Source organism: Elephas maximus, chromosome 17, assembly GCF_024166365.1.
Source record: "Elephas maximus indicus isolate mEleMax1 chromosome 17, mEleMax1 primary haplotype, whole genome shotgun sequence".
Lineage (NCBI taxonomy): Eukaryota > Metazoa > Chordata > Mammalia > Proboscidea > Elephantidae > Elephas > Elephas maximus.
In genome coordinates, this window is record NC_064835.1 from 88,545,417 (window position 1) to 88,563,876 (window position 18,460).

The 18,460-nt window shown below is 57.2% G+C and overlaps 1 protein-coding gene across 3 annotated transcripts; it reads right to left on the reverse strand.

Annotated features, from left to right (window-relative positions):
• Window positions 1-486: 486 nt before the first annotated feature.
• ARID5A (AT-rich interaction domain 5A) lies at window positions 487-16,471 on the reverse strand. Of its 3 annotated transcripts, none has more exons than XM_049856465.1 (7): window positions 16,358-16,471; window positions 6,388-6,503; window positions 4,447-4,567; window positions 4,054-4,106; window positions 3,444-3,541; window positions 2,912-3,068; window positions 490-2,571 (listed from the first exon to the last, which is right to left on the reverse strand). In XM_049856465.1, the coding sequence occupies exons 1-7, from the start codon at window positions 16,359-16,361 to the stop codon at window positions 1,333-1,335; spliced, it is 1,788 nt and encodes a 595-aa protein (XP_049712422.1). In that variant the 5' UTR covers window positions 16,362-16,471; the 3' UTR covers window positions 490-1,332. The 3 variants fall into 3 exon arrangements, with proteins under 3 accessions (XP_049712424.1, XP_049712422.1, XP_049712423.1); XM_049856466.1 differs by lacking the exon at window positions 16,358-16,471 and adding an exon at window positions 5,828-6,126 and having other exon boundaries at window positions 6,388-6,477; XM_049856467.1 differs by lacking the exons at window positions 4,447-4,567; window positions 16,358-16,471 and having other exon boundaries at window positions 487-2,571; window positions 6,388-6,415.
• Window positions 16,472-18,460: the final 1,989 nt, after the last annotated feature.

The window sequence follows — 18,460 nt, forward strand, 5'->3', positions numbered from 1 at the left end:
GATCAATCTCAGGCCAGCTGGGGGCCCAGCTCCACACCTGCCACCCCAGTGCCTGACAACAGTGACACTGCCTTTACAGAAACAGGTGTGAAGCTCAGCAAACAGCAAAGGCCCTGACTTGACAACAGGCAGCCTGTGGAGGGGAGAGGAGTGACGCTGTGAAAGGGCCTCCTCCCTCCTACTGTGAGAGGCAGCTGGGGGCAGTGCCCACTGCTCCCCGTTTAGAGCCTGCGGGAAGGAAGGCGTCGGGCTGTTGCTCTTCTCACTGTGAGCTCCCTAGAGCAGCCCCTTCTCATGAGACCCTCGGGGGTCACGATGATGCCTGGCCCCAGCCCAAGCCCCTGGCACCTTCACTTCCCTTTGTCCCCAGAACCCCAGGCTCTCTTAGTCCAGCGCACCTGCTGGGCCACAGCATGAGGCAGAGCTCATTCCCATGGGGGAGGCAGGTATGGTGGTGGCCGCCTTCGGCTCTCTGGGAGGACTCAGCAGTTCCTCCGCCCACGTCTGCGTCCACTACCAGGGCAGACCAATCTGGGTTTCCTGCTCCTTCGCTCTCCCCCACGAGTGCCAGGACAGTGCAGAGCACACACTCCCTGATGCCCGCAGTCCTGTGGCTCAGCTCAGAGTGAGGGAGTGACCCTTCGTTCACAGCCCTGCCCTGCCTCTTACCTGCAGGGGAGTTGGGGCAAGGCATGGGACTCTGAGCCTCGGGCTCCCCGTCGGTACAGTGAGGGAGGCAGCAGCTGGTTGTGAGGCCCCGCTGAGGAAATGGACTGACGGGACAGAATGAAGTTCAGAGCCCTGGAATATGAAGAGGCAGAGCTTTTGCTCTGGACCCTGCTGTTTGATAGAGTGGCGGGTTCAAGACCTGGCAAGTCCACAGATGCCCCGCTGGTGGCCCCCACAAGCACAGCCTGCCACGGCCGCCCTTGGAAAGCAAGCCTCAGAGCTGGTTGGATTTCACATTGTTGTCTTTTTATTGGATTTTCGGTTGGCATCCTGGATGCCCTGGGCTGCCATCTGACTCCTCAGACCCTCCACCCGCTCCTGGCCTCTGCTCTGGGCGCTCCAGCTGGGGACCACCAGCCTGCACCACCTCCTCCTGAGGTCTTGCAGCAACTGGGTCCCATCCCTGGGGAGGGGCTGTTTCCTGGAGAGGCAAATCCAGCTTTCCCACCACCTTCCTCTTTGCGTGTGCCAGGAGCGTGCTCCGGCACAGGGCTCAGCCCGGCCGCCCTGGGGAGCAGGCTCCAGCCCAGAGTCCCCTGACCACGCATCCCACCTCCTGGGCAGCGTCAGCTCCTCCACAGCACAGCCTGCCGCAGCTCCAGCCTACAGCTTGGTGTTGAGATGGAAGAAGTGGGGCGCAGCATAGGTGGTGGCAGGCGGCACATGCCACGCGGACGAGGCTGGACAGAGTCTGTGGCGGAGGGCACTGTCGTAGGACGCAGTGGGGAAGTGCATCAGCCCAGCGGCCATGGGTGAGGGGGCTGCAGTGGCCAGGAAGTGGGCCGGGAAGGCCGGGATGACCAGTGGGCTGAAGGGGAGAGTGGCTTGGCTTTTTAAGGGGTCTGGGGTATTGGTGAAGTTCAGTGGGCAGCGCAGCATGGTGCCCCTGTAGGCCTCCTGGGGGGCAGGCCGCAGGGCTGGGTCCAGCAGGCAGGAGACAGCCAAGCCTGGCCCTGTGGGTGTGGCCCCACACTCACTGGCGTCCACCTCCTTCAGATAGGGAGACACTGCCCGCAGTTTTTTGCCACCGCAGGCAGCAAAGCCCTCTTCTTCCAGTCTGCGCTTGCCGCTGGTGCCCGGGCTGCTGGGGAAGGTGGACGGGGGCACTGGGCTCTCAGTGGGGACCTTGGCCATGGGGGACACCCAACAGGCTTTGGGCTTAGGGTAAGGGCTGCTCCTTCTGAAGCCGCCTTTGTGGAATGCAGAGGGGCGGTTGACATCCCCACCCCACACCAGCTGGGGCTGTTTGGCCAGCAACCCAGCCTCTTTGCTAGACGGCCCCAACAGCACCCCATCTTTAAGGCTGGGGAAGAAGTCCCGGGGGTGCTGGCTAATGGGCTTCAGCACCTCAGTGGGGTAGGCATGGAAATAGCCTGTGAAGATGGGGGCTTCCGGGCAGGGTCCTCCCTGAGCCTCCTCCCTGAGGCTGCCCCCAGGAGCCTGCAGTCCCTCCTGAGGGGTCAGTCGGTGTCTGGAGTTCTCAGCCGGCCCTCCTGGGCTCCGGGGACTCTCCAGGGGGCAAGCAGCTGGGGAGCCCTGGGGCTCCCTGTCGGAGCTGCCTGCCCCGTGGTGACAGCCCCCCTCCTGGCACTGCAAGGCCTCTGCCTTGCTCGCCTGGGCCAGGAGCTTCTTCTTGGCCAGAGGTGACATGATGCCATGTGTCTCTTTGCAGCAGAAGCTGGACAGGAGCCGCTTGTAGGCCTCAGGGCAGCAGCTGGCCCCCACGAAGGGCAGCGTGGGTGCAGGGGCTGGGCCTGGTTGCTCAGCACTGTCCCTTGGGGACTCCTGGCTGGGGAGCTGAGCTGGGTCTGCAGTATCAGTCTTGTTCTTTCCTGGCATCATCTAGGAAAAGAGAGGACCATGCTTCAGAGCTGGCGGGGAGCCAGGCACCCCGACCTGGGACCTGGGTCGCAGTAGAGGGGTGCCTGGGGCCGCTGCTGCCCTTCCAGTGCCCTGTGCTGAACTCTCAGAAGGCGCCCCGATCTTGAACGGCACAGCCCTGTGTCAGGACATGGGGCCTGGGGAGAGGGGTGCAGGCTGGACCTAACACCTACTCGTCCCCGCACTAGAGGGCCCTTGAGCAGTGATCAGCCATGGCAAGGACAGGCGGGTGGTGGGCTGCAAGAGGCAGGGGGCAGGTGGCCCAGGGTCAGTCCCCAGCCCAGGTGGGCTCAGTGCTCACCTGGTCCACCAGCCTCTCCTTGGCCTTCTTCAGCCTCTCAGTGGCCCCGTCATCCACCCGAGGCTCTTTGGACATCTTGTACTGCTTCCTGGGCTTGGAGGGGGGCAGCGGCTTGTCATCCTCCCCCTTCAGGTGCCGCACATACGGAAGGACCAGCCTGGTGGGGAGCCGGGCATGTCCACTACAGGGCCAGGGCTGCTGGGCACCCACCCACACCTCCTGCAGCTGCCTGGCCTTGGCCCCACCGAGAAGCCCACCAGAACTGTCTGAGCCCAAAGCTGTCGGCTCCTTCCCTGCCACATCTACACAGTAAACCAGGGCTCTTCCTCAGCTTGTCCAGCAAGCCCCCTGGAGCTCGGGGCCATAACCAGGGCAGAGCGGGCGCGCCCCACCTTCTGGGCGTGCTCTGTGGCTGCGCACATCCCGCCTCCCTCCTGGGTACACACAGCCATAGGGCCACCTGCACCGCAAGCTCCGCCAGGCCCCGGGAGGTGAATGCCCGGTGGACACCTCCTCCCTGCCCGCAGCCCACCTCTCATAGTGGCGGCGAGTGCACGTGGCTGCGCTGGTGCTGCCCGGGCTGCCCCCCAGCTCGTCGTACACGTTCTTCCAGAGGCGGCGGCCAGTCACCTGCAAGGGCTCCAGGTAAGAGGCGTTGCGCGAGGGGCGGGGAGGGCGCGTGGGACCGGGAGGCGCGCATGGGGTGAGGAGGTGCTAGTGGGGCGGGGAGGTGCGCCAGGATGAGGAGGTGTGCATGCGGTGGGGAGGCACGCCTGGGGTAGGCAGCACCTAGCTGTCACAGCTACTCCTCCGGCAGCAGAGGCTGGGGGGCCCCTGGCGGCCGGCCAGTTCACCCCGCCCAGGGCTGTCAGCTTGCTAGCCCAAGCAGCTTTCAGAGCATGGGGCGGGCAGAACAGATGGGGAGCAGAGGAAAACCTGCTTTGAGCAGCAAAGTGCGAGCAGGCAGGAGAGCTCGGGAGGGGCAGGACTGGGGTCTGTGAGCACAGCGTGGCTCTTCCCAGTTGTGTCTGCCCCCACGCTGTCGGCTCCGCTCCTCCTCTTCACCTTCCCCCCTATCCCCCAGCATTGTTGACATGCACCTGGGACATGCCCATGGTAAGGACCCGGGGTGCCTTCCTTACCAGCTCATAGGCCCCCAGCTTCTCCACTGCCTTGTAGATCTTCCACAGGTTAACTGGAGAAAAGAAAGGGATGGGACAGGCCGTCAGTCCCTGCGGGTGGAGGCGGCAGCCAGCGGCCTGTGCCCATTGGCCGTTAGACCAGAACCAAGACCGGCACTCAGACAGGGCCACTGTTGTGGATAGCAGGCTGTGCCCCATGCAGTTGTGATCCAAGGGCCGCGGAGGGTGGCAGACCAGCTCTGCCCCTTTGCCAACCCGGTGCCTGGGTGGACAGTGTCCTGGGTCACCAGAGTGGAGGTACCTGCCCAACTCTGGCGCCGGCTCTGCCCAGATGCCCTGCCTGGAGGGTTCCCTGCCTGACCCACCCTCCCTCTGCCAGCCCCAGGGACGCACTCTGCTTGAAGCCGAGATGGGGCACCCTCTCGATGGGCGTGTGTCGCTCCTTCATGAACTTGTAGAGGCTGACCAGGAAGGCTTGCTCCTCCTCCCGTTCCCCGCCTGCCTCGGGGGGTTCCTGGGGAAAGAACCGCAGGCGTTGGGATGGGCCCCAGTCGGGGCTGGCTGTGTACCTATTGGTTGTTGGGGAGCACCCAACCCCAGGCTTCCACATGAAGGAGCAGGCCCCCAGCCCCAGCCTACTGCTCTGGGCTGCAGTGATTGTTCCCGGGGTCACAAAGGCATAGCCATCAGCTCTCACTGCCTGGGGGCCTAGGACAGGGGCCAAACCAAGGCCCTCCGCAAAGACCCTGCAGCCCAGGGAAGCTGGTTACAGAGTCAGCCATAGGAGCCATCCAGCACCTTCCCCAGGCCTCTCTGCAGGCACAGATCACTTCTTTATCTTGCTCTTGATTTGTCTGCGTCTGCATTTTCACTCCTCACCAGACTGTGAGTTCCTGGAGGACAGGCTCGGGCCTCACTCAGTGTCCCCAGACCCTGCAGCGACCCTTGTGGTAAAAGATGAAGGAACGAAGGTGCTCGGGGTTCTCGGCCCAGCTGGGCCTGTGTCCCAGGAGGGACCCTCTTTGGTGGCTGCCTCTCCGACCCACCAGACTGCCTTGCTGATTTCCGGGGAGTGAGACCCTGCCAGCACGTTTGTCTCAGATGTACAGGACTTTTGGTTTCCGGTCCCACAGGAGCAGTTTCCACTGACGATGTTCATCGGGCTGGTCGCTCAGGGCTGGGGCTGGAGGCCGAAGGCCAGGCTCCTGGCCCAAGGAGTCTTCTGCTCCGGGAACAGACAACTCCCAGGTCCTGGCTGGGAAGGCCTCAAGCCCCGGAAGGATGTCAACACACATCTGGGCCTAGAGCAGCGTAGAGTGCTGTGTGGCCCAAAAATACTTCATTCAGATCCCTTTTTGGTGTTTTAACTTATTGAAACAACTCTGATACTGATTCACGTGTCACATATGCAATTTTAATGTCCTGGAGACCAGTGTCACCCTGTGACTTGAGCTACCAAGGTAATGGCTTAAGGCATCCTCAGAGTGCGGGCCGTCACTGCTCTTCAAGGGAACTTACCCTTCTCTCGCCTATGGGTTCAAGGCAAGCTGTTAAAAACTGCTACCATTTGCAACTACTTTTCTCTGTGAACCAGGATTTAGAGTCCGGTTGTGGCTAACACGCTCCGGAGGTGGGGCCCATGGCCTGGGCACTAGGTACATGCTCTGGACGTGGGGCACGTGCCCTGGGCACTGGGGCTGAAGGTGCTCTCAAACGCCGTCCACAGTTCCCCTTTCTGGCTCTACACGTGTCACAACAGCCCCCTGGAGCTCACCGAGTGACTGTCCACGTCAGTATTGTAAACTGGAACGGATGAACGTAAACGTTGTTTCACATCACACCCGCTGCTGTCGAGCTGATTCCGACTCACAGTGGCCCCATAGTACAGAGTAGAAGTGCCCCATAGGGTTTCCAAGGCTGGAGATCTTTATGGAAGCAGACTGCCACATCTTTCTCCTGCCGAGAAGCTGGCCTTTCACTTAGCAGCCAAGCATTTTAGCCACTGTGCCACCAGGGCTTTTCACATTGTAGAACAGTGCTTTTCTGCTTCATAGATCAGGGTCCCGCGTAAATCTTCATTTGAAAAAGAAAGTTTGAGACCCTCCACCAGAAGGGACGGGCCAGTCTCCCACTCCCAGGTCCCCAGCCCCCAGCCCCCCTGATGCAGGGCCCTGAGCAGGAGCCCCTGTCCTGGGTCTGCAGGGGAGGTGAGAGTCACATCTGTGCACTTCCGGCTCCTTCCTGAGAACGTGGGGTCTCCCAGGTCACCTGGGAGCTGAGCACAGCTGAGGGGAGGGCGGGAGGGAGGGTCTTGAGGGCAGTCCCCCAACTCACCTCCAGCTGGATGGGGCTCTGGCTCCTGCTCTGCTCACCGTCGGGTTCAGGGGACACGCACGGATCTTGGGGGTCATCCCCCTCGGACTGCTTCCTCTTCCCTTTGGCAGGGGGTGCTGCAAGGAGAGGAACAGGGGCAGGCAGGAGGGGGAGAAAGCACACATGAGATGCAGGTGGAGAGGAACAGGTGCTGAGGAGGGTCCCCAGGGACAGGTGAGGGTCCTCCCAGCCCCAATCTGAAACAGCCTGGCTGGAGGCAGTGAGTCTTCTCCTAGTTCTGCAGTGTGTCCTCTGTCCCCTGTGCCCCAGCTGTGCCCAGGCTGCACTGTAAACACACACATGGGGTCGCCCTGGCTGGGACAACCCTGCACGCCCTCCTCTTGCCTCTGGCCCAACCTGGAACCTGGTCCCCACACGCGCCACAACTGCCTCCCGCCTTTCCTCTGCGCCAGCCTTCTTCCCTTATCTTTGCGGGAACCCTAAACCACCTTGGGGTCAAGTCAGAGGAGGCTGGGATTAGAGCCGTGGCTCTTGGGGAAATTCTGCCTCCAAAACCTGCTCCAAGTTCAGGCAGAAAGTTTTTTGCAGCATCTCAGCCTCGCTGGGGGAAGTTGCTGCAGGGCCCACAGCCGGTGCTCAGGCAGCAGCTTCTTCAGGAACAACCAGGAAGAGAATACGTGCCCATTTGTGATGCAGCCACCTTCCCTGACAGGTGCAAGATTCTGACTACCCTGGTGCCCCTGGGTGGTGCAACCGTTAACACACTCAGCTGCTGACTGAAAGGCTGGAGGTTCGAGTCCACCTGGGCACTCTCCTGAAAAATCAGCCATTGGAAACCCTATGGAGCACTGACACACTTGAGGTTACCATGAGTCAGTGTCGACTTGACGGGAATCGTTTGTTTGCTTTTAAATAGCTCTAATCAGACCACGTGGAGGCCTGGTGGTGCAGTGGTTGAAATGCTTGGCTGCTCACTGAAGGATCGGCGGTTCAAACCCACCAGCTGCTCCGCAGGAGACAGATGTGACAGTCTGCTTCCATAAAGATTACAGCCTGGGAAGCACTATGGGGCAGTTCTACCCTGTCCTGTAGGGTTGCTAGGAGTCGGAATTGACTCAATAGCAATGGGTTTGGTTTTGGTTTGAATTTGGCCACATTCTCCCCTCACCTGGCCGAGGGTCCTGGTGACCCTTCAGGTCTCAGCTGGTAAGTTGCTTCCTCTGGGTGTCCTTTCCCAGCCCCCAGCTAGGTACAGCTTTTCTGTTGCTGTCTCACCATCCTGACTGAAATGCCTGCTTGCTTGTCTATCTTGCTAACCACACTGTGAGTTCCTGAGGTGCAGTGTCTTTGTGCCCACCCGGATGCCAGGTAAGTTAAAGAAATGAGCCTCACAGCAACCCTGTGCAGTAGGCAGGGAAGAGCCACAAGCTCCACTTTACTAAAGGGGAGCAGTGTGTGCTGATGGTTGCAAAAATGCAACACCCCCACCATTGCAAAAAACACAGGAAACTGCCAGTAAAAAGTGGTGACTCGCCTCGGGTCACAGGGCAGGCTGGCAGCAGATCTGAGACTAGGAAACCATGGCTTTTGATTACGTCCTTTTCTTTCTTCCCTTTATTTTTTTCTTTTTGACAATCTAATATGAGCCTTTCCATAATCCTGGCTCAGTCCATCTTAGGAAATCCTTACTGCTGGGAACCTGTGGGATTTCCCTTCCATTCCAGACAGAGAAAGAATCTCTGTAGGAATGAGAAACCTATACAGACGTGACAAGCAAGGCTGACGGTGGTCAGAAGCACGTGCTGTTAGAATCTTTGGCCACCATACAGACGTGACACACAAGGCTGACGGTGGCCAGAAGCACGCGCTGTTAGAATCTTTGGCCACTGAATAGCCTCCCTCTTAGCAGTTTATGTAAGTGCTGCTATCTACAACTACTCGCTCACTTTGCCGGGCGCTCAGCTGTGTCCCTGGCTCTCTCATGCGTGTCCCAGGAGAAATCCCATTTTAAAGATGGAGAAGCCGAAGCCAGAGAGGTTTAATTCAGTCTCCCTGGCAGACCAGGACTCATAACAAAGCCTGTCTAACCCCCAGTCCAGTGGCCTTGCCAGCACCATGGCTGCTGTGGTTATCATCAACATTTGCAAAGTCTTGATGAAAAGTCCTGTAATAACGGCGGCTGAGATGTCTGACCTCCTCTAACTTCACAAAAGTGGCGGAGAATCATTTTCAGCACCCATAGCCTGAGCCTGATTCCTCTGAGGCAGAGGTCAGACACTTATCCTCTTTCCAACCTTTTTTTACCAACTCTGATACCAGCTGTCCCTCCCACGGCACTCTCTACTTCTCTGCTGGCTTCCATAGTTTGTTGCAATGGCCACAAAGAACTCACAGACCATACTCACAATTAGGGGGTTTATTAGGGAAGTAACAGGTTACAATTCATGTTTAGGAACAACTCAAGATACAGGTTTTCCATAAGGGTCTAGAGGTTCTCAGCACAGGGACCTCGGGTCCCAAGGACATGCACTGCTCCTGTCTCTTCTTCTTCGTGGTAGTGAGGTCCCCCTCTGCTCCAGGATTGGCTCTCTTTTAAGACTGGTGGGATGGCGAAACTGACCAGTCACCTAATTAGGGTTCCACGGATACTTTATTGGGAAACCCCTGGTGGTGTAGTGGTTAAGAGCTATGGCTGCTAACCAAAAGGTTGGTGGTTTGAATCCACCAGGCACTCCTTGGAAACACTATGGGGCAGTTCTACCCTGTCTGATAGGGTCACTATGAGTAGGAATCGATTCGATGGCAATGGGTTTGGTTTGTTTGTTTTTTACACCTAATTTGCATGGTCCCACACTCACAGGGTGCCATGCACCTTATTTATATTATTAACAAGCTATCCAATCCTCTTGGTGGGCTACAAGCACACCTCATTTGCATAGCCTCACCCCGTCATTTGGTGGAAGTTACAAAGAATATGGCTAGAAGGGCCATATTAAGTAATTCCCTGCACCGGAAGTCCAAAGACTTGTGGAAAAGAAACCAGTTCTAAGGCTTGCCAAAAAGAAAGAGACTTGCGCCACCCTTTCAGGCCCGTTTCTGACCATTTGAAGCACAGCCAAGCTCTAGAAATCCTGGGTGCTAACAGCTGACCCTCCAAACAGATGCCTTTCCAATCGAGTCCTGGTCTGACTCTGTGCCTCAGTCTTCCCTTCTGTGAAATGAGAGAAAGACCCTTGAGTCCTTTGCTACTTGTCTGTGAATTCCTTAAGTCTCCCAGGCTATCAGAGTCACCAGTTCTCCTTCTGCCTCGGCTCCTCTCCATCCTCCTTTCAGTTCTCTCTCCTTTCTTCTTTCTTGGCTTCCATCCTCACAGCAGAAGGACTCTCACCATCTCCTCCTGAGTGTGATGGGGCCTCTGGTCCTACTACAACCTTCTGTGTGGCCCTGGCAAGTCATTGCCCCTCTGGCCCTCAGAAAAATAAGGTGGTTAGACCAGTGCACCTCAGAATCACCTGGGGGAGCATTTTAAAAACACAGATTCTGGGGCCTCACCCCAGAGGATCTGATTTAAGGTCCTGGGTGAAGCCCTGACCTCAGAGTTGACAGGTCCTCAGGGAGTCTATCAGCTGGGGTAGACAGCCACTGGGCCAGGTGAACCACAGTTCCCTTCCCACTCTGTTGCAGAGTTTGTGAGCTCTGCCCGGGCCACACTCTGGGAGAGTCTCCTGGAGTTGGGCATTCGTGTTACCTGGAAAGGAGGCACCAATCTGAGCTGTTTAACCCCAGGTGGGAAAGAGATCAGAGCTCCAGCCTTGAGCCACAAAGGGCAACACTCTATCTGCGGAGCCAAGTCCCCGAATGAACTCAGCCTCCATTCTGTCCCATCCAGGGTGAGCATTTGCTCCTGACCTGGCAGGCCTTCTGGTCCCCAGGCGTTGGGGCCCAATTCCACAGCCTTAGATGAGGGAGGGAAGCATCCTCCTTCCTTCCTTCTCACGGGTCTGTCCTGTCCCTGGCCGCCCTCATCCCTCCCCGAGTCTCTCGTAGATCAGGTGTCCATGTAAGTCATCATCTGAAAAATTGTCATCAACTAACAATACATCTGAAAGCCACTGCCATAGCTTAGGAGCCCTGGTGGTGCGGCAGTTAACAGCTCAGCTGCCAAGCAAAAGGTCAGGTGGCAGATCTACCGGAGGCTCCTTGGAAACCCTATGGGGCAGTTCTACTCTGTCCTGTAGTGTCGCTGTGAGTCGGAATCGACTTGACAGCAACAGGTTTGGTTTGCTTGGTTTGGCCATAGGTGATGAGTGAGCCCTCTGACTGCCTGGCTCCTACGCCTTCCAGATTCAGGGCCCTTCGCCAGTTCTGCAGGGGAGGCAAGGGGCTAGGGAACTGGCCATCCCATTTCCCAGCCTCATCCAGCCCACAGAGGCAGAAGAGACCCACTTGCCCCTGAGTGACCGCTGCTGCCCATCAGCCACTCAGTGACTGTCTTCCTATGAGCCTGCGTTTATATCCCTTCCTGCACAAGACCTCAGGTGCCCTGTGTTTAATGGGGGAAGCGGTGGATCAAATAAAAAACAGAAAAGAAAACACCTGCTCTCCCAAGCAATGTCATTCAGACATCAGCTTCTTCTATCCAGGACACAGTAGTGACAGTGACAGCGGCTATTGTTTCGTCGTTTTACTTTTCACACATCTGGACTCTACTTTGCTATAAGATACGGGAGGGGAAGGGGCTCTAACCCATATTTTTTTCCCCATTGCCTAGGTGCCCCCCACCCCAATGATTTGAAATGTTACTCTTTTCACAATCTAAATGCTCATAATGAGCACATTCGGGAGCAGTTCTGGACTTCCTGTTCTGTTTTATTCATTCCTGGTGGGACGCTGGGGCCCGTGCACGCTACTCTTTTTTTTTTTTTCCTTTGGAAAACAACTTATATCCAAAGGGCCAGTCTCCCATCTTTTCTTCTTCTTTTTTCTTTTTTCATCTATTAATTGATAATTCCATCCGCACTTTAGTTTTGCCATATTCTCTTTAAAGAAAAAGACCACTGGGGTTTTGATTGAATTGCATTTAAATTTAGAAATAACTTTGGGGAGAAGTGACATCTTTATAGCACCTTCCTTTCCAGGACCATGGAACGTGTCTCCAATTATTAGGCTTCTGCCATCGATTGAATTACGTCCCCCCAAAAATGTGTGTATCAACTTGGTTTGGCCATGATTCCCGGTATTGTGTGGTTGTCCTCCATGTTGTGATTGTAATTTTACAAGAGGATTACAGTGGGATTGTAACACTGCCCTTACTTAGGTCACTCCCTGATCCAATGTAAAGGGAGTTTCCCTGGGGTGTGGACTGCACCACCTTTCATCTCTCAAGAGATAAATGGAAAGGGAAACAAGCAAAGAGTGGGGGACCTCATACCACCAAGAAAGCTGTGCCGGGAGCAGAGTGCATCCTTTGGACATGAGGTTTCTGTGCTGAGATGCTCCTAGACAAAGGGAAGACTAATGAGAAGGACCTTCCTCCAGAGCCAACAGAGAAAGCCCTCCCCTGAAGCTGACACCCTGAGTTTGGACTTGTTATCTTTTAGACTGTGAGAGAATAAATTTCTCTTTGTTAAAGCCATTCACTTGTGGTATTTCTGTTGTAGCAGCACTAGATGACTAAGACAGCTTCCCTTGGCCTTTCTCAGAAGGTCCTTCTTAAAAGTTGAGTTGATGTCTAGATGACTCATGCTTTGTACTGTGAGATCATGGCGTTCACAAAAGGCCTGGCCATCAATGGTGGGACTTCGTTCCTCAAGCCCTCTGTAATTTCCTTATCTCACTTTTGGGAAGACAACCAAGGGCTAAAAGATGAACCCTTGTGACCCAATCCCACCACCATGGCCTCACTGTGCAGGGAGCGTGCAGGGCAGGGTGTTGGGCCAAGGATTGCTCAAGACCCTTCCCGTGTTCTGAACCTGATTTCTGTTCATCTCCATGGCTAGCTGAGCTCTCAGATCTGAAAGCCTGAGCAGTTAGGAGGTGAGTTCCAGTCACTCCAATAGAGGGTGCACTCAAAGTCTACTTGTTCTTAAGACATTCTCCACTTCCCCTTCCACGCCACACACTCCACCAACTCAAATCAGTGGCCTGGTGGGCCCAGGCCCGGCATGTTTGTCCACTGCCTCACTGAGTCCTCCCAGCCGCCCAGTGGGTATTGTCCTTATTGTTGGGTGCTATTGAGCTGAGTCAGTTCCGACTCATAGTGATCCCATGTAATGGCAGAACTGCCCCATACGATTTCCTCGGCTGTAACCTTTATACGAGCAGATTGCCAGGTCTTTCTCCCATGAAGCGGCTGGGTGGGTTCACACCATCCACCTTTCGGTTAGCAGCTTAACCATTTGTACCACCAGGCTCCTTTTCCCCCTTTTTATAGATGTAATTCCTGAGGCTCAGAGAAGTCAAATTACTTGCCAGCAGCAGCAGAGCTGGAATTCAGAAGCAGAGCTGACAGGCTCTAAGACACTGTGTCTGGAGCTTTCTTAATGGAGCAGGAAGACCCTAGGCTCCTCCCCTGTGCTCAGATGGCACAAACCTGTCCCGTTCTGGAGTGGCTGTGCAACTCCCACCACACTCCCCAACCACCCCCCCCCCCCCCCCGCCAAGCTTATCCGCTAAAAAGAGCTGGTCCATTTCGATTGCTAAGCCAACTAGGCCCCAGGACAAATGGGGTACAGTCAAAACACTGCACTCACAGGAGCTGGGCGTAGGCAGCCAGGGACCAACCCTACTCCCCATGAATCAACTTCACTGGCTCCAGGGGTCCCCAGGGCCCCACCTTTGAGTAAAGAGTGTTGTCTTTATAATCTTGAGGAAGAAAGGAACCAATGACACCCTTAAGAAGTGGCTGCCTGTTACCTGAGAGAGTAAGGGCCTGGCTCCTGGCCAGGACTCTGTCTGCCTGGCAGGGGAGGGGAGTCCTGTAAGGAGGAGGGGCAGGCAGCGGGTGTGGGGGGCATGTCCCAGTGGAGGGGTGAGAAGAGGCATCAGGGAGGAGTCACTGAAGACAAACTCAGGGCTCTCACTTGGGCTCAAAAAAAAGAAAAGAAAAAAAAAACCCCACTGCTGTTGAGTCGATTCCGACTCATAGCGACCCACAGGACAGAGTATAACTGCCCCATATGGTTTCCAGGGAGCGCCTGGTAGATTCAAACTGCTGACCTTTCGGTTAGCAGCCATAGTTCTTAAATACTATGCCACCAGGGTTTCCAACCAGGGCAAAAAGGTGGGTATGGGGCTGTGGGGTGGCCATTGGGAGGTCAGTGGGCCCTTGAACCTGCCTCTGCCCTACAAGATGTGCTAAACCAGATGGAGCGGGCAGGTGGGGACAGGGCAGGGGCCAGGCAGCACATAGGCACGTTTCCAAGTCATTTGCTGCTTCTGCACCTCAGTTTCCCCATTTGTAAGATGGGCACGCTGGACTCGATGGGTCCAACATTCTCAGCAGGACCAAGTGAAATGCAGCTTCCCCACCAGCCACAGCTGAGTGTGGGTGCAGGTGCACGCACCCCCTCCCCCCATGAGATCTGAAGTCGGCCTGTCCTGCTCGCTCCCAGTGTCCCCACTGCCCAGAACAATGCAGGGCTCAGGGCAGCTGCTCCACGGACATCATCAGCAAGTGGATGCAGGATAAGCACACTTGACCTCAGAGATGCCCAGCACCCAGAGAGGGACTGTGACTAGTCTAAGGCCACACAGCCTGCCCGTGACTGCATGCCGGCTAGAATCAGGCCTTGAGCTGGGCGCCCCTCCCTCTGTCTGAGGCGGGCCAAGGGCCCCCAGCTCCGCCCCACTCACCTTGGTGTAATGGGAAGGAAACGACACTTCCTTTCATGAAAAGTCACCCACTGGGAACAATGCATCAATTATGACAATAATGGTAACAGCAGCTTCAGTGACAACCAGCAGACACTGCCCCACCCCCTTGCCTGAGGCTGTTGGCTTAAGTTTCCCTTAGCTGGAGCTGGAGCCGAAACAAAGACTGCCTTTGAAGCCGCCTGTCCACTCCGTGGCCCAGGAGCTGGCTGCCTGGCGGGAGTCTCTGCCTGGAGCTCACTCTGGGCGCAGTGGGGGTGGGGACCTGCCAAGGGCTGCGCTCCAGCCGGCAACGAGGACAGAGGCGATGGACCTGGGACCCCTGACGACGCAGGGCACAGCTCCCTCCACAGCCCCACTTCAGGGGCTCAGCCGGGGTGGGGGACAAGCTGAGGGCCCTAAGAGTACAGAAAGGGGGGGCGCGCCTGGGGAGTACCAAGTGTGAGACTGCCAACCCCAACCCCACCCCCAGGGGCTCCATGTACCCCTTTAGCCCGCCCCGGGAAGTCCTAGAAGGCCCTATTCCAGGACAGGGCTGTGTAGTATTTCATGATAACAGTAACAGCTCTGACGATGGACTCTGTCCCACGTCCCATGAAGCACCCTAAGAGCTCCCGTTCTGCCCATGGAGAATTGAGGCTGGAGGTTTACTAACTTGTTCAAGATGTCCTCCAATGGTAGAGGCAGAGGCCCCCAGGTGGCTCTCCAAGCCTGTGGGTCCTGGTCTAAGAGGGATGTGGGTCAGCCCAGACAAGTTTCCCACTTGGGAAATGAGATGTGGGGAAGGAAGGCCAGGCCGGTTTGGGTCTGGGAGGCCCGCCCCTCACTCATGCCTGACGAGGGTTGATCTCTAAGCCAGTTTCCCCTACTGTAATCCATGACAGAGGGGTTGATCCTTTGAGGTCCTGTCTACGTCTGGAACTTTACTCCAGGGTCCCGACGACGCTGCAGCCAGTCTCCCACCCCTCCTCTGCCCGAGCGTCGCGTGCAGGCGCAGAGGCCTAGACGCGCGTCCGTTCCCAACAGTGGCGCCCAGGCCGAGGAAGAGGCACCTGTTTTCCCCCGGCCCCGGGGACCACAGCCCGCCGGTCCGCGACCCCGCAAACTCGCAGGCAGCGCCTCCGGACCTGCACTCTGAGCCCGCGGGGGTCCCGCGCCTAGCGAGCCCCACGGAGCCGGCGGGAGCTGTGCGACCCTTCCCCTGGCCGGCGGCGTGTCCCGGGCACTCTGTGGAGGGACCGGCTCGTGCCCCGCAGCTCAGGCCGAGCGCAAAGCCAAACGTTGCTCCTAGCAAGCTCGCAGCTCGCTCCTTCCCTCGTCCCCTCCGAGGGTGGCCACCCTGCCCCTTCTGCAGCCCCGAGGGGAGGGAAGACAGGACGAGAGGACGGAACGCGGGCCGCTACCTCCTTCCCCTGGGGGCGCAGGGGAGAGTGGACCGGGACGCGAAGGGAGAGACCAGTGAAGAAGAGAAAGAGGCAGGGCGAGCGGCCCGCGACGGCCCGCGATCAGCAGAGCCCTCGATGAAAGCGGAACAGTTGGCTCTTCAAAGCGCATTGAGCAAGCTCGCGGGGACGCGCAGAGTCATTTTCAGGAAACGGCGGCCGCAGTGGAAAGCGCCGCGCGCCCGGCGGACCTGGCGCCTCTGCTCGGCGCGCCGCGGGTTTCTGAGAACCGTGAGATGAGAAGCTGCTGCTGACAGCTGTCACAACAAATGAGCTGAGATCAGCTCGAGATGGAAACCGCAGCAGGAAGTGGGACGGCAGAACTGTACGGGACTTGGTAACTTTCAGTCAAGAGACGGCCAAAAAAGTTTCGAGATCAACGCCCGGGAAGCCCCTCGCCGCCAGCACTTTTTTCTTTTCCTTTTTTTGAGGAGTGCGCGCAGACACCGGCCTCGGCCTCGCGCCGGGCCGAGGGCTGGCACCGGCCGGGCTCGCGCCCCGTCCCCCTCGCCTGGGAGTCGCCCCGGCCCCGCACCGCCCCCAAAGCGCCACCGACGGCCGCGAGGGCCGGGGGAGACCGGGGGAGACCCGGCCACCGCGGGCCAGCCAGGGGGCCGCCCACCTCCCCTGGGGCCGCTGAGCCCCGTCCTGCTTACCCATGGCCCCGGACAAGGTCCGCGGCGCCCGCGTCCAAGATCCTCCGCCGCGCGCGGCTCTCGGGTCCCCGCGCTCTCGGCGCCACTGGCCGGCGACTCCCTCTCCAGCCGCTTCCCTGCAGACCCCGCCCTCCAGGCACCGCCCCCGCCCCTCTTTGGGCTCCGATTGGTGGGTCCGGTTGGGCCTTGAGGGGGGCAGAGTCCGCCCCCTAAGCAAGGGGGACGCTGGGAGTTGTAGTGCGCTTCTCCTTTCCCACGGCTTAAAGACCAAAACCCCAAACTGTTCCCCTCCCGTTGGTTCTGACTCTCGGCGACCCCATGTGCTACAGAATAAAAATCAGCTTCACAGGGTTTTCTTGGTTGTGGTAGTTTTTAACAGAAGTAGATTGCCAGGTCTTTCTTCTGCTGCATTGCTTGGTGAGTTTAAACCACCAACCTTTGGGTTGGTACCAAAACTAAACCTGTTGCCATCCAGTTGATTCCGACTCTAGCGACCCTATAGGACAGGGGAGAACTGCCCCATAGCCTTTCCACGTCGCGGCTGGTTAGCAGCCAGGCTCTTAACCACTTCACCGCCAGAGCTCCAAGCTTTGGGATGGTAGCTGAGTGCCAGTGCAAACTGTTTGCACCACCCAGGGACTATAGTTGTAAAGATAAGGACACCTGAAATGGCCTTCTCATCTGGAGACTCTGAAGTGGGACACCCAGGAGGGTAATCATTGCTGTCTTGCACCTCAGTTCCTCTAGAGGGAAAACTGGAGTCTTGGGGGAAAAACTTCTTGCAGTGGGCATGAGATGGGGTGAGCAAAGTGATTCTGACTTAGACTTGAGAAATAGTTGAGGGTGTTTCCCAATTCCCACCCGGCACAGTACGGAAGGTGTTCACTGAATAATGACCCTGATCCAAACTAGCAGGTCCTTGGCACAGGCCTAGCTCTGTGGGGTCACAGAAATGACTGGAACAGGAAGCTTCCCTCAGCGGCCAATGTCCACACATGTCACATGGAGTCTGCGCAGAGAGTGGCAGAGCGACAGCAGAAGCTATAGCCAGCAGTCCAAACGGGGAGTGGTGACCAGCCAGGGAGATAAAGCGAGGCTAAGGGTGAAGTGGGGGGAGGAGGACGCTTGCAGCCAGCCATGATGGGTGTCCATGGGGTGCGGAGTGACTCCATGTGCAGGCTGAGGGGTGAGGAAACTGAGGCTCCAGGTTTAAGACCCAAGGTCTCAGCAAGCGGCTAGCTAGTACTCAAACTCTATTCCTAGCACATAGCAGGTGCTCAAGTATTTTTTTGATTATTGTTAATATCGCTAATGGCTCTATGTGTTTCATATCATCATTATCCTCATTTTAAAACTAGAATAAAACTGAGGCTTTGGGAGGTTAATTAGCTCAAGTAACAGAGCTGGTAAGTGGTGGAGCTGAGTTAAACCCAGGCATCGGGGCTCCCAAACAGGCTTCCTCAACTATTCCCCTCAACGGCTAATAGAAACGGGGACCACGGCCCAGCCTGAGGACAAGGGAGGCCAAGACTGGAAATACTGATCCTTGAGGTGCCCTCACACCCAGGGAACTCCCAGACCCATTGTGGCCCACCCATTGCTGCCCACTCACCACTCTCGTGGCCCTCCTCAAACAAATGGACCAGGGTTGCAGTTTGGTGGCCGTGAAACGCTGGCTCTTACCCCTTGGCCCTGGGATGGGAGATGTTCACAGGCTCAGCCCAGGGCAGATAGCACTGTGGGGTCTACCTGATATGGGGTTGGTTGGTAAGAGCCAGCACCTACGGATGTGGTGACAGACACACCACCATCAATATTTAGTAACCACCCAGATCACTCGCTATGACAGTGACTGTAACAGTGCACTCCACTTCCCGACTTACAAGCCGCCCTCCCCTCCAGGACAGCTTTGGTGACAGACTGGCCTGGGTTTGGATCCTAGCTCCAGTTCCCACCCATTGTGTGACTTTGGGCTCCTCCAAAGCAGTAGCATATGCACCCTGCCTTTCCCTGGTAGGCAGAGAGAGGGCTGGACAGGGAATGGCATGGTGGGGCCGGCTCCTGGAGGGATGCACAACACAGGAGGAAAGGAAGTGTGCATGA